This window comes from Ursus arctos, unplaced genomic scaffold, assembly GCF_023065955.2.
Source record: "Ursus arctos isolate Adak ecotype North America unplaced genomic scaffold, UrsArc2.0 scaffold_4, whole genome shotgun sequence".
Classification (NCBI taxonomy): domain Eukaryota; kingdom Metazoa; phylum Chordata; class Mammalia; order Carnivora; family Ursidae; genus Ursus; species Ursus arctos.
Genome location: NW_026623056.1, coordinates 40,563,231 through 40,579,417, shown reverse-complemented (window position 1 = coordinate 40,579,417; position 16,187 = coordinate 40,563,231). Strand labels below are relative to the sequence as shown.

The window sequence follows — 16,187 nt, the reverse complement described above, 5'->3', positions numbered from 1 at the left end:
GTATACATATTCCTCCCTTCACAAGTTCCAATGAAATTAAGCCACTTATAGTTAAACTCTGTAATCATTGTTTGCCTCCCCATGACAGGTAAATATTATTTACTCACGGTAGTATACTGGAATTCTGGGGGTTTTTTTTGTCTAAGATCTTTGTTTTCCCTGAGGCTAATAATTCTTAGCCTCAAAGAATATCCTTAATTCTCTTTATCAGTGAAATTTCAAACTGTTATACTAAGGTTTTCATTTGTATTTCTCAGTATTTGGGGCCTCCCTTTACTCTTGAGACTTGTATCTATCAACTGTGTATAATTCTGTCATTTTTTAAAAAAATCATTTCCCTTTTTTTAATTTGCTGTTATTAGACCTCCTATTTATTATATACTAAACGTCCTTTCTTATTTTTCAAACAGTTTTTGTTTTGTTTTTCCTAGGAAATTTCCTTGTTTTTTTTTTTCCCCATTGATTTAATTGATTTAAAACATTTTGGAGGCATATTTTTAATTTCTTTTTTTTTTTTTTTTAAGAATTTATTTGGGGGGGAGGGCAGGAGGAGAGGTGTAGGGAGAGAGGAGAGAAAATCATCAAGCAGACTCCCACAGAGCCTGATCCCTGGACACGGAGATCATGGTCTGAGCTGAAATCCAGAGCTGACAACTTAACTGATTGAGCCACCCAGGGGCCCCCATACTTTTAATTTCTAAGAGCATTTTCTTATTTCTCTTTCATTTCATAGCATTTTTTTCTTATTTTATGGATGTAATGTCTTGTTTCTTCCTAGGGCACAATACTAAAGTTATTTCCCTTCAGAGAGTTTTTACTGCTTCTTACTTTATTGTCTCTTCTTTTCTTCCTTTGTTTTTTGTTTGGTTTTCATTTTGTAGATATTCTTTAATTTTCTCAGTTGTCCAGTCATTTCACAGTGATGCATTAAAATATTAAAATGTATTAAAATTCTGAGTGGAAACTCTGTCTTTGGGTGGGGATTACTCATTAGTAGATACCATTTAGAGTGATCAGGTAGAGTGTTATTTCCCCGGGGAAGCTTCAGATGTCACTCAGGAAGACTGGAAGTCTTTTTTGGTGGCCATTCAGTTTATTTATTGAATTCAGCTTCATTCTTGTTTTTAAAACATAAATGCCCACTATCTGCACAGAGTTGAGAGGAGTCTATTTTTTCAACTTTCAACTAATGTCCGTAATTGTAGCCCTCTGCTTCACTCTGGCCTTCTGTAGTAGTGCAGTGAGTCAGACTCCAAGTCTTGGGTTCCTTGGACCACATTGGCTGCGTTCCCATTCATATGTCTCGTGGAAGCACTTCTTCAGCCCAAAGGGGAGCTTTTCATCCTTAGTGCTGTTGACATGTTGAGCTGGATACAGCTTTGTTGTGGGAGGCGATCCTGTGGGTTGCAGGGTGTTTAGCGGCATCCCTGGCCTCATACCCTATTGTGAAAACCAAAAATGTCTCCAGACTGGCCAGTTGTCCCCTGGAGACACAATCACTCTGATTGAGAAACAGTGGCTCAAAGCATATATTGTTTCCTCCATCTGTTTTCTGTCTTCTAAAAGTTTGTTGGAACATCTTGTCTCATGAATTCTGCCTCCTTGTGGGTTTTTAATAGCCTTAATTCCTTTACTCTTGTTTTAGGTGGGATTTTGTGGAGTAAGGAAACCGTGATATTTGGTCAATCTGTTGTCTTTAAGCAAAGATACAGTTTTTAAAGTAGAGAAGGGTTTTTTTTTTTTTTCATTTATATTTTCTTAAAAGTGGGAAGCAGTCATTGGTTAAGATGTGTGATAGGTTATTTCTAAAAGTCATAAAATTCCAAGTTCCCTTCCTAGTATCTGTACTTGGAGATGTCTTTTTGGGTAAGACATCTAACGTCTCTAATCCTTTGTTTCCTCACTGATAATAGTACATTATAGAGTTGTGAGGGTAGAGACAATGAATATAAACCAGGTAACATAGGTAAAATGGAGTATAGAATGTGCTTAGCATATCATTTGCTGTGAGCTTAATGTGATATTTAGGTTTTTCTGACTGTGGGTTATTTGAATAAGCAACTTTAAAGGATTATAAGCCATTTATATATTTCTCATAATTAAAGGGATTAGAATTTGGGTCTCAAAGTGCAGAGAGATAATTGGCATTTATATACTCCATATTCATTCTCATCCTCCTAGAAGTTCACCTTTTGAAAGTTGGTGCTTGTACAAATGTTCTTTTCAAAGTTTTTGTAGAAGAAGGTTAGGTGTTTTTGTTTTTTTAAACCATATAAGAATATTACCTATTTTCTTCAATGCTAAATTAAAGTTCCTGCACTGTAAAAGATTTTATTGACTATTTTTCCTATTTACCATTGGATTTGCAGAACAAAATCATTCCTCCTATTGTCCAGTGTTGGTTTTGTTTCTTTCTACCTTTTTGTTATTTTTTGTTCTTATTCTCTTCGTAATTAGTTGTCAGCCTTCTGTGTACGTAGGTCATTGAAAGGAAAAACAATATCTTATTTACTTCTGTATCTCAGCAACACCAGCAGAGCAGAGTATGGTTAATATTAAGCTCCTGGCAAATAATGGATGGCTGAGTGAATGAATAAATGAACCTTTTGAAAATCTGCCTAGCTTAGACCGTAAAAGTTGAGCACCTGGTTTACTTGACTTTTTGTTCTCCTAAAAAATAACTCACGGGCTTTAAAAATAATTTCAAAATAAATACCTCTTGGTGTGTTTTTACTACTCTAAGGTTGGCAGTATGATGTATAACAGTATACTTAGTTCCATTGCAGTGAATGGCTTTAGAGTTTATGTCATAGTGGGATTTTATTCCTATTGTGGTTTATAGTAATGTATACACTAGATAGGACCTCTTAGCCAAATTAGTATAGACACCATTTTTAAGAAGTTATTGATGCAGAATGGTACCTTGGTTTTTACTGTCACAGATGCCCACTTTACAAGTGAGATTATTTTATAAGAAGATGGTTTTTGATGCTTTAGAAACTAACCGTCTTTGAATGGGGCACAGTACAGATTTGCTCAGTATGAACTGATGCTCTTTATATATGTTACAAAAGGTGCTAAAACATTATCATGCACTTAAATGGCTTTTATCTTAAAGTTCTTAAGAAATTTATAGATATGAATAGATCTATTCACTGAGAATTATTTTTAATTCTTTTGATACTGTAGGTCTTCAAATAATATATTTTTCTAATGTTCCAGTTTTCTGAATATAATTCTTTAAAATCACCTAATTTTTTTTCTTTCCTTCCCTTCCATTCTAATATGTTGGCCTACTTGTACTTATGTCAATTGCTATTTTGAAAGAAAGGGTATTCTTAATGGATTTTATCAATTAGTTCATTTTTATTGAAATAAAATTCATCTTATATATTTCCATTTCATAGTGAATTTTACCTAAAGAATGCCAGTTCTTTCACTAACATCTCAAAAGTGTAAAATCTTATTTTAATAGCTGTCAGTGGATAAAGTCTGAAGATACTTAAAATAATTTCATGCTTTTTAAAATATAGGTTGGATGGACAGTGGCCTGATGGTTTATTGGCTTCAGACAATACTCTTCATTTTGTCCATCCATTGACTTTCAATTATTCTGGTGTTTATGTCTGTAAAGTAACCAATTCCCTTGGTCAAAGAAGTGATCAAAAGGTCATCTACATTTCAGGTAAGCTACTATCTACTCGCAAAATGAGTTACTTAAATTATTCCTGTAACGACAGTATTAATAACACTATGTTGTAGTTGGTAATTTGTATTTGCTAATATGCAGATTTCTCAGTGTGAGGTTTTCCAAATAATCAAAAAGAAATATAATAGAGTAGCCCTACCTGAACCACATATGTAAAGTGGCTTTACTTAAAGAAATGTCAGAATGTCTATGCAGCAAGCTTATATACATTTTAAGATCTTTGCTTATAGTTAATTTTTCAGTTACATAGTATTAAGTATTCCTTTTATAGGTAGTGTGTACTTTTCTAAGTCCTCTCATTTTTATACCTGAGAACAAACACTGGGTTGGTTCGTTTGTTTTTTTTGGTGACTATTCAGGATACAGGTGTCTCATAAATAAAATGGGATATTGACTTTGATGACCACCTGGCTTATTAAATAACGTAGTCAGTCACTCAGTGTGGAACTATATCATACTGAGTTACTGAGAGTGAAGTAGGAATGCTAGTGAAAACTTTCTAATGAAATAAAATTTAAGATTTTTCTTATTGTCAGTCCTTAAGTCACTAAGAACTTAGGTTTTTCACATTCCAGTTGTTTTGCTATGAATGTTTTTGTTAATTTGAGTATATAAATTCGGGTACTCACAAAATACAGTTAGAGCTAAAAATACATTTTTTTCATGGGTGTGGCTATAAATTATCAATGTAATGCTCATTTATAAAAATTATACAAAATATTTTGAGCATCTGCTTACTACAAGAAGATAGCAATCTTCATGTCTAAACAATGGAAAATTAAAGGAAAAAGGAAGAGAACCTTGAGGAAAGCAGGTTTGTATGGCAATTATGTAATTATGTAAACTCGAATAGTTAGATTTTTAGAGAAATTTTAAGCTGGCTTTAATGTTATATTCTTTGTCTTTGTATGATCACTCAATCTAAGAACAGTCCCCCATACTATTTTCTCATGGCATTTCCCACAATTTGTAGTTGTATACTTACCTTGTGTACTTATTATCTGTCCGTCCTCATATTTAAGCAGTTTGTGGTTGCTTCATTTACCATTGAATACGCATCACTTAGTGCGTGGCACATGATAGGGATGATACAAATATATTTTTGCATGAATCTCACAAGAAGCTTAGAGCTGTGTACATCCCTAGCTGGCCCTTTCTGCCAGTAGCAGTGCTTTGGTGAAATCAGAATGAGATTAAATATTAGTTTATTCTTCTCCCTTTCTTCCCTTAAAGGTTTTTCTTCTGTCTGTCTGTCTCTCCCTTCCTTCCTTCCTTCTTTCTTTCCCTTTTCTCTTCTCTTCTCTTCTCTTCTCTTCTCTTCTCTTCTCTTCTCTTTTTTTTCTTGGATCTTAAAGCCGCAGGGAATGCATATTTAGAATGTAGTTATCTAAGGACTGTTTATTTTTTGTTTCTGTTGTACAAAATTTGGTGTGGGGTATTTCTTGTAAATCGCAGGTTCAATGTGTTATTATGTAATCATTTAAATATTGAGGCTCAATTTGGACATTCTTGTATATACTGATTCTGTTGATGATATCCTAAATTTATTATATCTTTTGGCATTCTGAATCCATTTCCCAGTTCTTTCAACTTATGTGTCCAACTGTCTGTTAAAATCACTAACTCTGTGTAGAGGTATAATAAGCATTTATGGCTTAACATTCAAAATTTAGGTCCTGATTTTTCTTCTGCCCCCTGCCACCATACCTCTTCTTCTAACAGTTTCCCTCCTTTCTGTGATTGATAACTATCATCCTTCTGTTTGCTCAGGGTTTAATCCTTGATGCTTATTCTTGATTTCAGTTGTTGTTATCTCATACCCCATCCAGTCCATCAACAAATCCATGGCAGCTCTTCCATTAAGAACCTTACTATTTTTCCACTTCTGCTGTGAGTAGTCTGACCCAAGCCATCAGCAACCCTTACTTCATTATTAAAACAGCCGTTTAATCTTCCTACGTTTAATCTATCCTCAAAAGAGCAGCCAGAATGATCCTTGTGAAGGGCATGTCAGATCATGTCACTTCTTCCCTGTAAACTTTTCACGCACTTCTCATTTGACCCCCAATGAAAACCAAATCTTGCTATGTCTTACAAGGGTCTATACATGCTCTGATCCTAGATGACCTCCTCTCTTACTATATCCCTTGCTCACTTGGCCTTGTTGCCGGCTTCCTTGCTGTTCTTTGAACACAGCAAGAACGTTGCTACCTCAGAGTCCTTGACTTGTTTCTCCAGCTGGAAAGCTCTTCAGATATCCTTATAGCTCTTCCCTCATTTTCTTTAGGTCTTTGCTCAAGTTTCACTTCATGACTATAATTAAAATTAAAAATTGAAACTTCTCTTTTCTCACCCCTTTTATTCCTTTCTCTGTCTCCTTCTCTGCCTTATTTTTCTCTACAGTATTTATTGCCACATAACATCTACATATTTTATTTATATGCTTTTCTGTTTCTACTGGAACATAAGTCCTTTCATCTGCTTTAATCACGTTTGGCATGTGATAGGTGTTCAGTAAACTTTCTTGCATGAATGAAAAAATTTGAGAAGAAAACAATCAGAAAAGAATTAAAAATCCAGAATGTGCTTTTATATAGTTTTATTTTCTTTGACAAGGGAATAACATAACACTGGTGATAAACTTCACACATCTATTGATCAACCTCCACTAAGTCCTAAAAGAGAGGAAATAAAATTTTGAGTAAATATGAAAAATCAGTTAAGTACTTCAAAAAGATAGCATTTTATGAGATGATTTTCTTTAATCATTAGAATTAAACTTTACCTTTCTATCCAGTGTCTTTAATATTAAATACAGTACACTACGTTGACTTTAGTTATCGCCACTGAGAGCTTCTTGGAGGACGTTAAATGTCCTAGATATAATACTGCCTTTCCAAAGTGACAAGTAAATCCTAATAGGCTTTTATCAGAATAAAAGGCCATAATTCACACAGAGTAAACAATCAAGCTGTTGATCTTTTTTATTGTAAATTATATGTACCCTTTTTCCTCTAGAAAAAATTTTTTTACCTCTATTAAAATTGATATGTAAAAATTTAGGAAATGATACTTTAAATTATTTCTAAAACAAATGCATCTTGTGACTGGAGACTAAAAGATCTACTCAGAACAGAGTAGAGTTAGCAGCTCTGTTTGAGGGAAATTATAATTTTATTCTACATTTTTTCCACATCAGTAAGTGTAAGATTTTGGACAAAAGGTGATTGATCCAAGATTGCAATATGCAACTTCAGTTATTCCTCATGGAGGTATAGTGAATCTTTGTCCAAACGACTGCGGCAAATTGTGTTTTTCTAGTTGATCTTGATGTGCTTTTCCCTGATATTTTGTACTTTTCTTTGAGAGTAGAGGAACAAATTTTTATATATCATGTAAGTTCTCCCATGCCTAAAACTCAAAGTATATTCCTATGCAAATCTTGAATTTTGAATCCTATTGATTTTAGGAATTAGGTATAATATCTGGCATAGGAATCCACACATAATTAGCAGTCTTTAAAATTCATAGATTTTGGTTATGTAAACAATGCATATAAATTGTAAAAGAAAAAATCAATTAATTCATTTAATTTTTTTAATATATTAGGCTAAAATACACTTTCTAGCTACAGAAGCCTTACTGGGCTATTTGTTTCCTGTTTGTCAGAACTCATTAATTTGAAAAAAAAAAAATTCTTCTTTTGATTGTAGAAAACTCACAGTCTCTACTAGTTCATTACATTTGTTATATACTCATTTATCACACATTCTGCAAATAAATAAAAAAAAATGAAAAGGAAAGCTGTGGGGAAGGATTTTAAATTACGATAAATAAGTAGCTATCAGTGATTACAAAATAGCCCTTTTGACTCCTTATGCAAATTCTAACTCTCAGTGTAATTATCTTGGAGCAGGGCAAGAATTCGAAAACATGAATAAATGTCTTGTGTGCATTGTCATATATATGTCCATTGCTTAAAATACAAAATAATTAACAATAGTCCCTCTTTCATGGAATCATATTAATAGTGAGGGGATGCTGTCTTTATTTGGTGGAGGAGGGGATGGCAGGTTAAAGAATTTCTAGAACCACTGACAAAAAAGATTTTAAGATAGGGTTTGTTCGTTTTTTTTTTTGTTTTGTTTTTTTGGTTACTCTCTTTTTTTTAAGTTAGATTTTCTGAAAGCTGTATTTTGTTAAATCTCAGCTAATTAGTGGCCATCCGTGTTTACATAAAGAACATTGCAAGTAGAAATAAAAAATACCAGTGTGTTTTTTTTTTTTTAAGGGATACTTGGTAAAAATAATGAGTTATATATCTTATACTTGGTGAGAGTTCAGGCGCATACACTGTTCTGAGAAAAATAACATTTCATTAAGAGCTATCAAAAAGTTTTAAAACCTTACATGCGCAAAAATGTGTGAATTACAAATAATTATTTAGGTGATTTGTACTTATGCTTGAACATGCCGATGCCAGTTTATTGTAATGTTTTTTTCTTTGGAAATCATTGTAAAGATGACATTTAATATTTAAAATTTGACTTTTCCATTAGTCCTACCACCTCAGAAAATACATGAGTTGTCTTACAGATGATTAATTTTTAATTTATTTCTTTAATATCCTGGTTCTCTGAAGTTGCATTATATGATAGGCTTTACTACTTTTATACTAGAAATGATCCTACAATTCCACAATGATTTTTAAGATTGAATTTGTTCAGCTAGTGAATAATATGTTCTTACAAATTAAAACTCTTCTTGATTCGCTTACATATAATATGATAACTAATACTCACTTCAAAGTACTTGGCAGGATTGCCTGTTCTATTGGTTTAAATTCATAGGAAATTAGTTATACTGTACTTGTTAAATTTTATATTGTACTTGCTAAATTTTTACCACATTCTGTACATATGGCATTCCGTGATGAAACCTGTTTAAGTAAGTATTTTTCTTTAGCTTGTAATTTTAGAATAACTTACCCCATGTAGATTTAGTATTTTTCTAACAATCATTTTTTAAAAGCTCTATCAGTACCACTCATTTAAAAATTAATTATAGGAGATTACCATTCGGGTCATTTATTTTTATCAAAGAAGAAATTCAAGATTTTTTAACTCATCCTTTCTTCAAACTCTGGAGTTTTGTGTAACATGACCTACAAATATCACTTAATTGATAATTAACCAGTCTTTAATTTTTACTATTTATGTTTAGTTGCTTTTTAATATTAATGGCTATTTACTTTGTAATCTAATAGCAATACACAGGATCATTTGCATCTAATATTTAAGTATTATTAGAATGTTCTCTCTAAAATATTAGCTACTCTTTGAGACTCCATACTAAAGCAATGTGACACTAAATTTTGCAGATATGGTTGCAATTCTTCAATTTCCTAAAAGTTCAGATATCTTAACCCATGGGATATAGACATGGCAATGACATTTTTATAACACTTGATAACATGGTTTTACTTTGTCTTTCTCTGTCAGTCTCATTTGATAATATAGCCCATTTGGCTAACACAGTTTAAACATATGCTTTTTATTTTTAAATTACTAAATAATGGTATGTACTACATATGTCCTTTCTAAAAATTGAAGAGTTCTCTTTACTTAAGGAAAATATTTTTGAGAGAATTATTAAACCAACAGCTTATACTATGGCCACTTAACAAGAATCTATAGTTTTTCATTCTTTTAAAGATAAGTTCATATCTTATAAAAGTAAATGAAATTAGGTAAAGATGGATATTAAGAAAACATACTTTAATTTTTTTTTCTTTCATTTTATTTCTTTGTTCTTCTGGCTAAGAAAATGTACCTTTGGATTACTTAATCTTTTTGTATAATAATTCTTAAGCCAGCTGTATATAGGACATACAAGTAATGCTTTTTATTAAAAAAAAAAAAAAGTATTCCTCGAAGTACAATACCAGGCTTAAACTTGGAATAGAATAATTTAGGATTTATAGCATAGGTAATTTTTCATTCCTTTTATTTGATTGGTAACTGGCTAAATGTCAGTTGTGTTATTTTTTAAAAATTCATAAGTACAACTACAGTCTGATCTTAAGAATGAAAAACTATTGTTACTATGAATATATATTCATTAACTATGCTGTCTTTTCAACGTGCTGCCGAATCAGCCTGCATTGACATCCTTTGCCTTTCTGTGTCTTGTCTATCTTTACTGTTTCCATTAGATCCTCCTACTACTACCACCCTTCAGCCTACAATTCAGTGGCATCCCTCAACTGCTGACATCGAGGATCTAGCAACAGAACCAAAAAAATTGCCCTTCCCATTGTCAACTTTGGCAACAATTAAGGATGACACAATTGGCACAATCATTGCTAGTGTAGTGGGTGGGGCTCTCTTCATAGTACTTGTAAGTGTTTTGGCTGGAATATTCTGCTATAGGAGAAGACGGACGTTTCGTGGAGACTACTTTGCCAAGAACTACATTCCACCATCAGATATGCAAAAAGAATCACAAATAGATGTTCTTCAACAAGATGAGCTTGATTCTTACCCAGACAGTGTGAAAAAAGAAAACAAAAATCCAGTGAACAATCTAATACGGAAAGACTATTTAGAAGAGCCTGAAAAAACGCAGTGGAACAATGTAGAAAATCTCAGTAGGTTTGAAAGACCAATGGATTATTATGAAGATCTAAAAATGGGAATGAAGTTCGTCAGCGATGAACATTATGATGACAATGAAGATGACTTAGTTTCACACGTAGATGGTTCGGTAATTTCCAGGAGGGAGTGGTATGTTTAGCAACCACTAAATGTGACTTAACCTATGTAAATGTTTCATTCATACTAGTTGATCATTTTCAGATTGTTCATACTTTTTCTTGAGGAAGAATAAGCTTTTTCAACTTGATTTTCAAGCTTACTTTTTATATTCTAATTTGACAGATGAAAATGTAAAATCTGGGTTCAATGTATCTGAGCTGCTTTACAATTTTTTTTTCAATGCTGTACTACTGTCTCAAGATTTAAATTTTAATGCAGAGTACTTTATTGGTCTGAGGCACACAGGTAAGAAGAAATGTCAACATTAAATGTATGACTTTTTTGGTACAAAAATTAAAAAGAAAAAAAAAAAGGAAACTACCTTGGCATTGTGTATTAAATGTTTACCTAAGACTATAATCTCAAGTATAATGTTTGTTAAACATATACCTCTCAAAATTTATCACCACTAAATGATACTACATCAAAATTGACTATAAAACTAATTCAAGAAATGTTTATATATATTTTTAGTATACAAAAAAGTATTCAGCCTGATGAAACACCTTTCCTTTTCAAACATTATTTTCTAAGTTTCTATACAAATGGAATCTTTACCTCTGCATTTTAATGAGCCTTGCCATAATTACTGTAGAGTGGCTTTTCAAAGATATTTTGTTGCACTAAAACTGTGGTAGTAAACTCAGTGAACATGATGTGTGGAAGAGCATAATTAGCTGGTCAGTATTTTTTGTCCAAAACACGTATAAGAGTTATAATAAAAACATGCCTTTTAAACATAATTATTACAATTTTTCTCATCTCTGGAGGACAATTCTTAAATGTTGTATGAACATGGATTTTGGTATGTTAAGTGGCATAGTTTTGTTTGAATGCTTTATGTCCTAAATATAAGAATAATAATGAAAAGATGGTACGCACTTAAATATAGTTCAGAGAGGGCATTTCAGGATATGGAACAACATGGGTAAACTAACATCGGAGTACTGGTTTTCAGAAATGAGACATGTCAGCCAAGAATCTATACGAAGAATTTTTTAGTCCATCTTGTTTTAGTCATCTAATAGTGATGTTGTTCAAACGGGTAAATATATAGAAAAATTAGAATAAACTTGTAAATTTGAGGTTTAATGAGAAAAATCCGATTATAGAACCAGTCACTAACACTTGCTGATGGTTATTGGCAAACCATCACCCTTTTCTTCCTAAATGTATGTATTTGTTTCAAGATTTTTGTTTTTCCAATTAAAACTGGAAACATCATAAGGTTTTTTGTTTTGTTTTTGTTTTTTGCATAATTCATTAAGTATATTCTTTCCAGAAATCATGTATCTTTTGAAAAAGAAATGTTATCTAAATCTTCAAATGTGGATCTTCTTTGTGAGGTAATTAAATTGCTTCTACAGTGGAGTCCTATAAAATTGTAATAATGACAACTATTTTGAAGCCCAAAGAATGTTTTTTCTGTTGATGATTCATTTGAAAAAGAACTGTGTAGAATTGCCTTAGGTGTTTTGCCAGGGAATTGAAGTGGAAGTTAGTAGGAAAATCGTAAATAAATTATTTTGTTAATAAAAAGGCAAAGTAGGTTTTTTTTTTTTGTTTTTTTGTTTTTTTGTTTTTTTACCCTCCAACCACCCAAATCCTGATGATTCTCATCAAATCTAAAGGAATGTTTTATAAGGCAAAGTTCTAACATGTTCATAGAATTTTGCAAGTAGTCAAGGCCTTATTCTAAAGGATTACAACATAAGTTTCCTTTCTTTGAATTAGCAATATTTTGTGGATTTTAGGAAACTGTTTTATGTCTCTTCCCAAACATTCACACGCTTTTTCTAAAACTATAATATCAGCTAAGGATACAGGTAAGCTCACTGATACATTGTTAAAAATACCTGGCTTTAATCTAATTAACCACTGATACACAAATATTAAGACTCTTTGGTCCAAGTCGTTGGAAAGAAAACTTTTATTGGTAATACCCTGTGATTGAAGTGGACTTTATGTTTTAATTTAAATACCAGCACTGATGTGGCCACAAGAAAAATGGATCTAAAATTCTTGCCGTGGAAGATGTGAATTTGTGGCTTTTTTGTTCACAATTTCATCTTTAGAACAGTGGTTTGAAATGCTATGTGAATCTGAGCAGGATAATCACTATATAAATCTCAACTTGAGTATTATCCGAAGGAAATGAGCAATATGTTTTAAGAACTGCATTTCAAAAATACAAATACTTAGTGATTAAGACCTTCCTTTATATTGTGGCCATTATGTGTTTAGGGTGGGCTTTTTTGTTTTTGTTTGTTTGTTTTGACAGGAGAGGGTGACATGGAAAACCACAACTGAGTGATACATTCTGTATCTTTAAATCATTTGGCAAACTAAAAGATTTCAAAATTGTAAGAATCTGAAACTAGTTAAGACTTTTTGAAGCATTGCACTGCTGTTTATTAGAACTTTGTTTACTGTACATAGAAACTTATTTGTGAACATGAATATTCATTTAACATTTTTGTTAAATTAATTTTCTAATATCAGTGATGTACACAGCTAATCGATAGGTACATATGAAAATGCTTCTCTTTTTCTGGAAAAGATGGAAGAATGTTTTACTTTATTTTGACCATGTTTATTTTTGTTTCTTTATTCTTTGAACTGGCTTTTCATTTTTGTATTCACTTTAGGGTTTTCTTTCACACTGGTTAAAATATTTCAGTAATGCAGGGATGATGAAAGCAACTTTTATTTTTTCCTGCCATTTTTATTAAAATACATTAAAACTTTAATAGGCTAGGGGTTAACTTTAAAAGTGACATTTGAGGAATACATTATAGTTGAAATATTTAGTATTTTACCATGTGCCTAAAAGGTTTCTATTTGAGAAGTCTAACATTTAAAGAAACCATTAAGGTTTTTCAGTAGTAAGTATTGCTTCTGATAGCCATATATAGGAACGTTTTCTAAAGATAACCCTAGCTAAATGTGTAGCAGAAGGGCTTGTAGGAAGTATAATGTATAAGTGCTAAAAATTGAGATAAATATAACAATTTTATATGTGAAAACATCTGATTTTAGTTTGATTTTGTTTCTGGTAAAGACTAAAAGTATATGAACAAGTTATGAATGTGTGGAAGTAATCAGTGTAAAATATAAGAAAGGAAGAAATGGTACGCATATTGAATTTTTAATTCTAATAGAGGAATGATATGCAGATTTAATTGTTCTTTCTGTTTACTTGTTAATTGGAAATGTATCATCCATAAGAAGCTCCTTTCTCAAATTTTTGGTGTATTGGGTTTGGATTTAACTTTAATTTGTACCAGTGGTATTTTTTACCGAGTTATTTATCAGGTGGTAGCCCTAATAGCCATGCAACAAATCTTTAAATAAAAGTTTTTAAAAAATTCTCTAGAGGCATATTTCTATAACAAGCCTATGTCTCTGTATTACCTTCTTTGTCCTCTTTATGTTATTTGATCAGTGGTGTGTGTGTGTGTGTGTTTGTGTGTTGTGTGTATAACGTAGTTTCTTATATTTTAATTAAGTTTTTGTGGGAATTTGAAATCTGTTTTATTTCTTTTCCCAAATAAGACTATATCAGGTTAAGGATACAGGTAAAGTTTGAGAGAGCATCTTAGTTTGTAGGTTAGCCATTATAGAATGCCTTTTGATTGACCATTGAACTCCTATTTCCTATATACACATTATGAATAACATTCTCCACAGTCATGAATTATGTGTTTCTCTAGTCTTAGCAGTTAAAACAAATTTTGAATATGTTCTTGCTGTTGTGAATTTGATGTAAGTTAAATTATATATATTGGCTTTCATTTGGATGAACATATTTCACGAGATATTTTGTAAGTTGGCATTTAGTGTTTTTCACTTATAAACATTATAATGGCTTTCATTATAAATGCCATTGTTTCTAACTGTAATCACCTCCCCGTTTTCTGTCTCTGGTGTTTAAAATTATACTTGTTTTCCTAAACTTTATCTTCAAGCAGCAGGTTTTTTGTTTGCTTTTGTTTTTAAATAACATACAGTTTGACAGGATTAAGCTTGGCTTCCCTCTTGTTACAACCAATGGAAAGCTCATGCATGAAAGAATCTCTGGAATAGTGTACACGGCATATCACCTTTTCTATGTTCTAAAAAATGCTTTCTGTTTAATATTTCTTTTCTTCTATTCCAGTAAGCTGCAAGTTTTTTTGTTTTTGTTTTGTTTTCTTTGGTACCTATCTACTTTGAGTTGAGTAGTGATGGTTTGCTTACAAAAGCTTTTGCTGTAAATATCCTTAGGGATCATTTTCTTGAACCTTGATGATAGTTATTTTATCATGTTCATTTCAATTTATGAGGATAAAACTTGATTCAGTTTTGGGTTGTCCTAGTTCGCTTACCTTTTCTGCTGCTGTTCTGGGTGGTGCTATGGGTGAAGCAGAGTGAAAGTGAGTTTAGTAGGATAACTTTAAAATATAATCTTAAAAACTTGAGAGAATAATTCAAGGCCCCATTTCCTTACATGTATAATATTTCTATAGAGATATGATATCTGATTTCACAGTTTCATTTATGAGAAATATCTCAGGAAACACCTAGTCTTGAAGGGACAGTCTGATCTAAAAGCCAGAGGTAACTAGATCTAGAAGACTGGCTTCCCTTTTTAAAAATCATTGTATTACGGGAAATTATACAAAAGTAGGATAGAATAATGAAATGAACCTTCATGTACCTGCTTCAATTATTATCAGTTCATGGTCAATCTTGTTCCATTTAAACTCCTACCCACATAATCCCTCCTGCCATTAGTACCACTGTAAACATATCAGCATGTAGTTCTAAAAGAGAAGGAACATTTAGGAAAAGTAACCACAGATTTATTATTACACAAAAAATTACTATGCAGTTTTATTTAATGTCTAAATGTGACCCATATATTGTGATATTTTTCAATCTATATGTTCTCCATGAGGCACTCGCTACTCCCTTGATTTTTGCCTTATAATTTATTTGTTGAGGAAATGGCTTCATGTGTGTCCTCCAGTTTCCTGGTTTGGATTGTGCCAGTTGTACCTCTGTATTTTCTGTAAATTGTCAGGTCTAGAAACTTCCATGAGGTTAAGGTTTAATTTGGGGGGTGGGGGCAAAATTACTTAAGTGGTGGTATCTTCTGTTGGAAGGCACATCACACCTGCTTTTCTTTAGATATTCACAGTCATTAGATGTTCAGAGCCTGGATCTAACAGGGAACCTACTTAATGTCTAGATTTATTAACTCTGTTTTTTTTACCATACCATGTGCTTTGATGTCTGAATAATTATGTCCGCGCTGCTTTTACCTGAACTTTCCTTTCCATCCTTTTCCATATTTAAGGTCCAGCTCAAACCATGTGATTGTTCATTTGTTTTTTTAAATCTTGGTTTTATACTTTTGATTCAGTGGTTCAAAGGTTTGATTCCATGTTCAGTATATTTTGATATTTGGTTTTTATTTTGATACTTGGTAGCTAAAATGCTACCTCTCAAAAACACGTAGATTCAAATGGAAGAAGAACATTGTTGGGGACCTTAACAGTTTTCATCCCAGCTACTGTTTTTAGAGCTAGTCTCCTGTTCAAAATGTTTGGTTTTTCAATGTTAATCAAATAACCTCAACCCTCATATTACCTACGCTTCGCACAGTATGGGTTTAGTGT

At 32.1% G+C, this 16,187-nt stretch overlaps 1 protein-coding gene across 2 annotated transcripts in view; it reads left to right on the top strand.

Moving 5' to 3' along the window:
- Positions 1-16,187, top strand: part of NECTIN3 (nectin cell adhesion molecule 3) — a 124,673-nt gene that overhangs the window by 54,066 nt on the left and 54,420 nt on the right. Inside the window, exons 5-6 of one of the 2 annotated variants that reach the window (XM_026492900.4) lie at positions 3,534-3,685; positions 9,924-13,894. In XM_026492900.4, the coding sequence (XP_026348685.1) occupies positions 3,534-3,685; positions 9,924-10,504 (733 nt within the window). In that variant the 3' untranslated portion in view covers positions 10,505-13,894. Of the gene's footprint in view, positions 1-3,533; positions 3,686-9,923; positions 13,895-16,187 lie in introns of those variants that run through there. The other variant, XM_026492904.4, reaches the window with a different exon arrangement.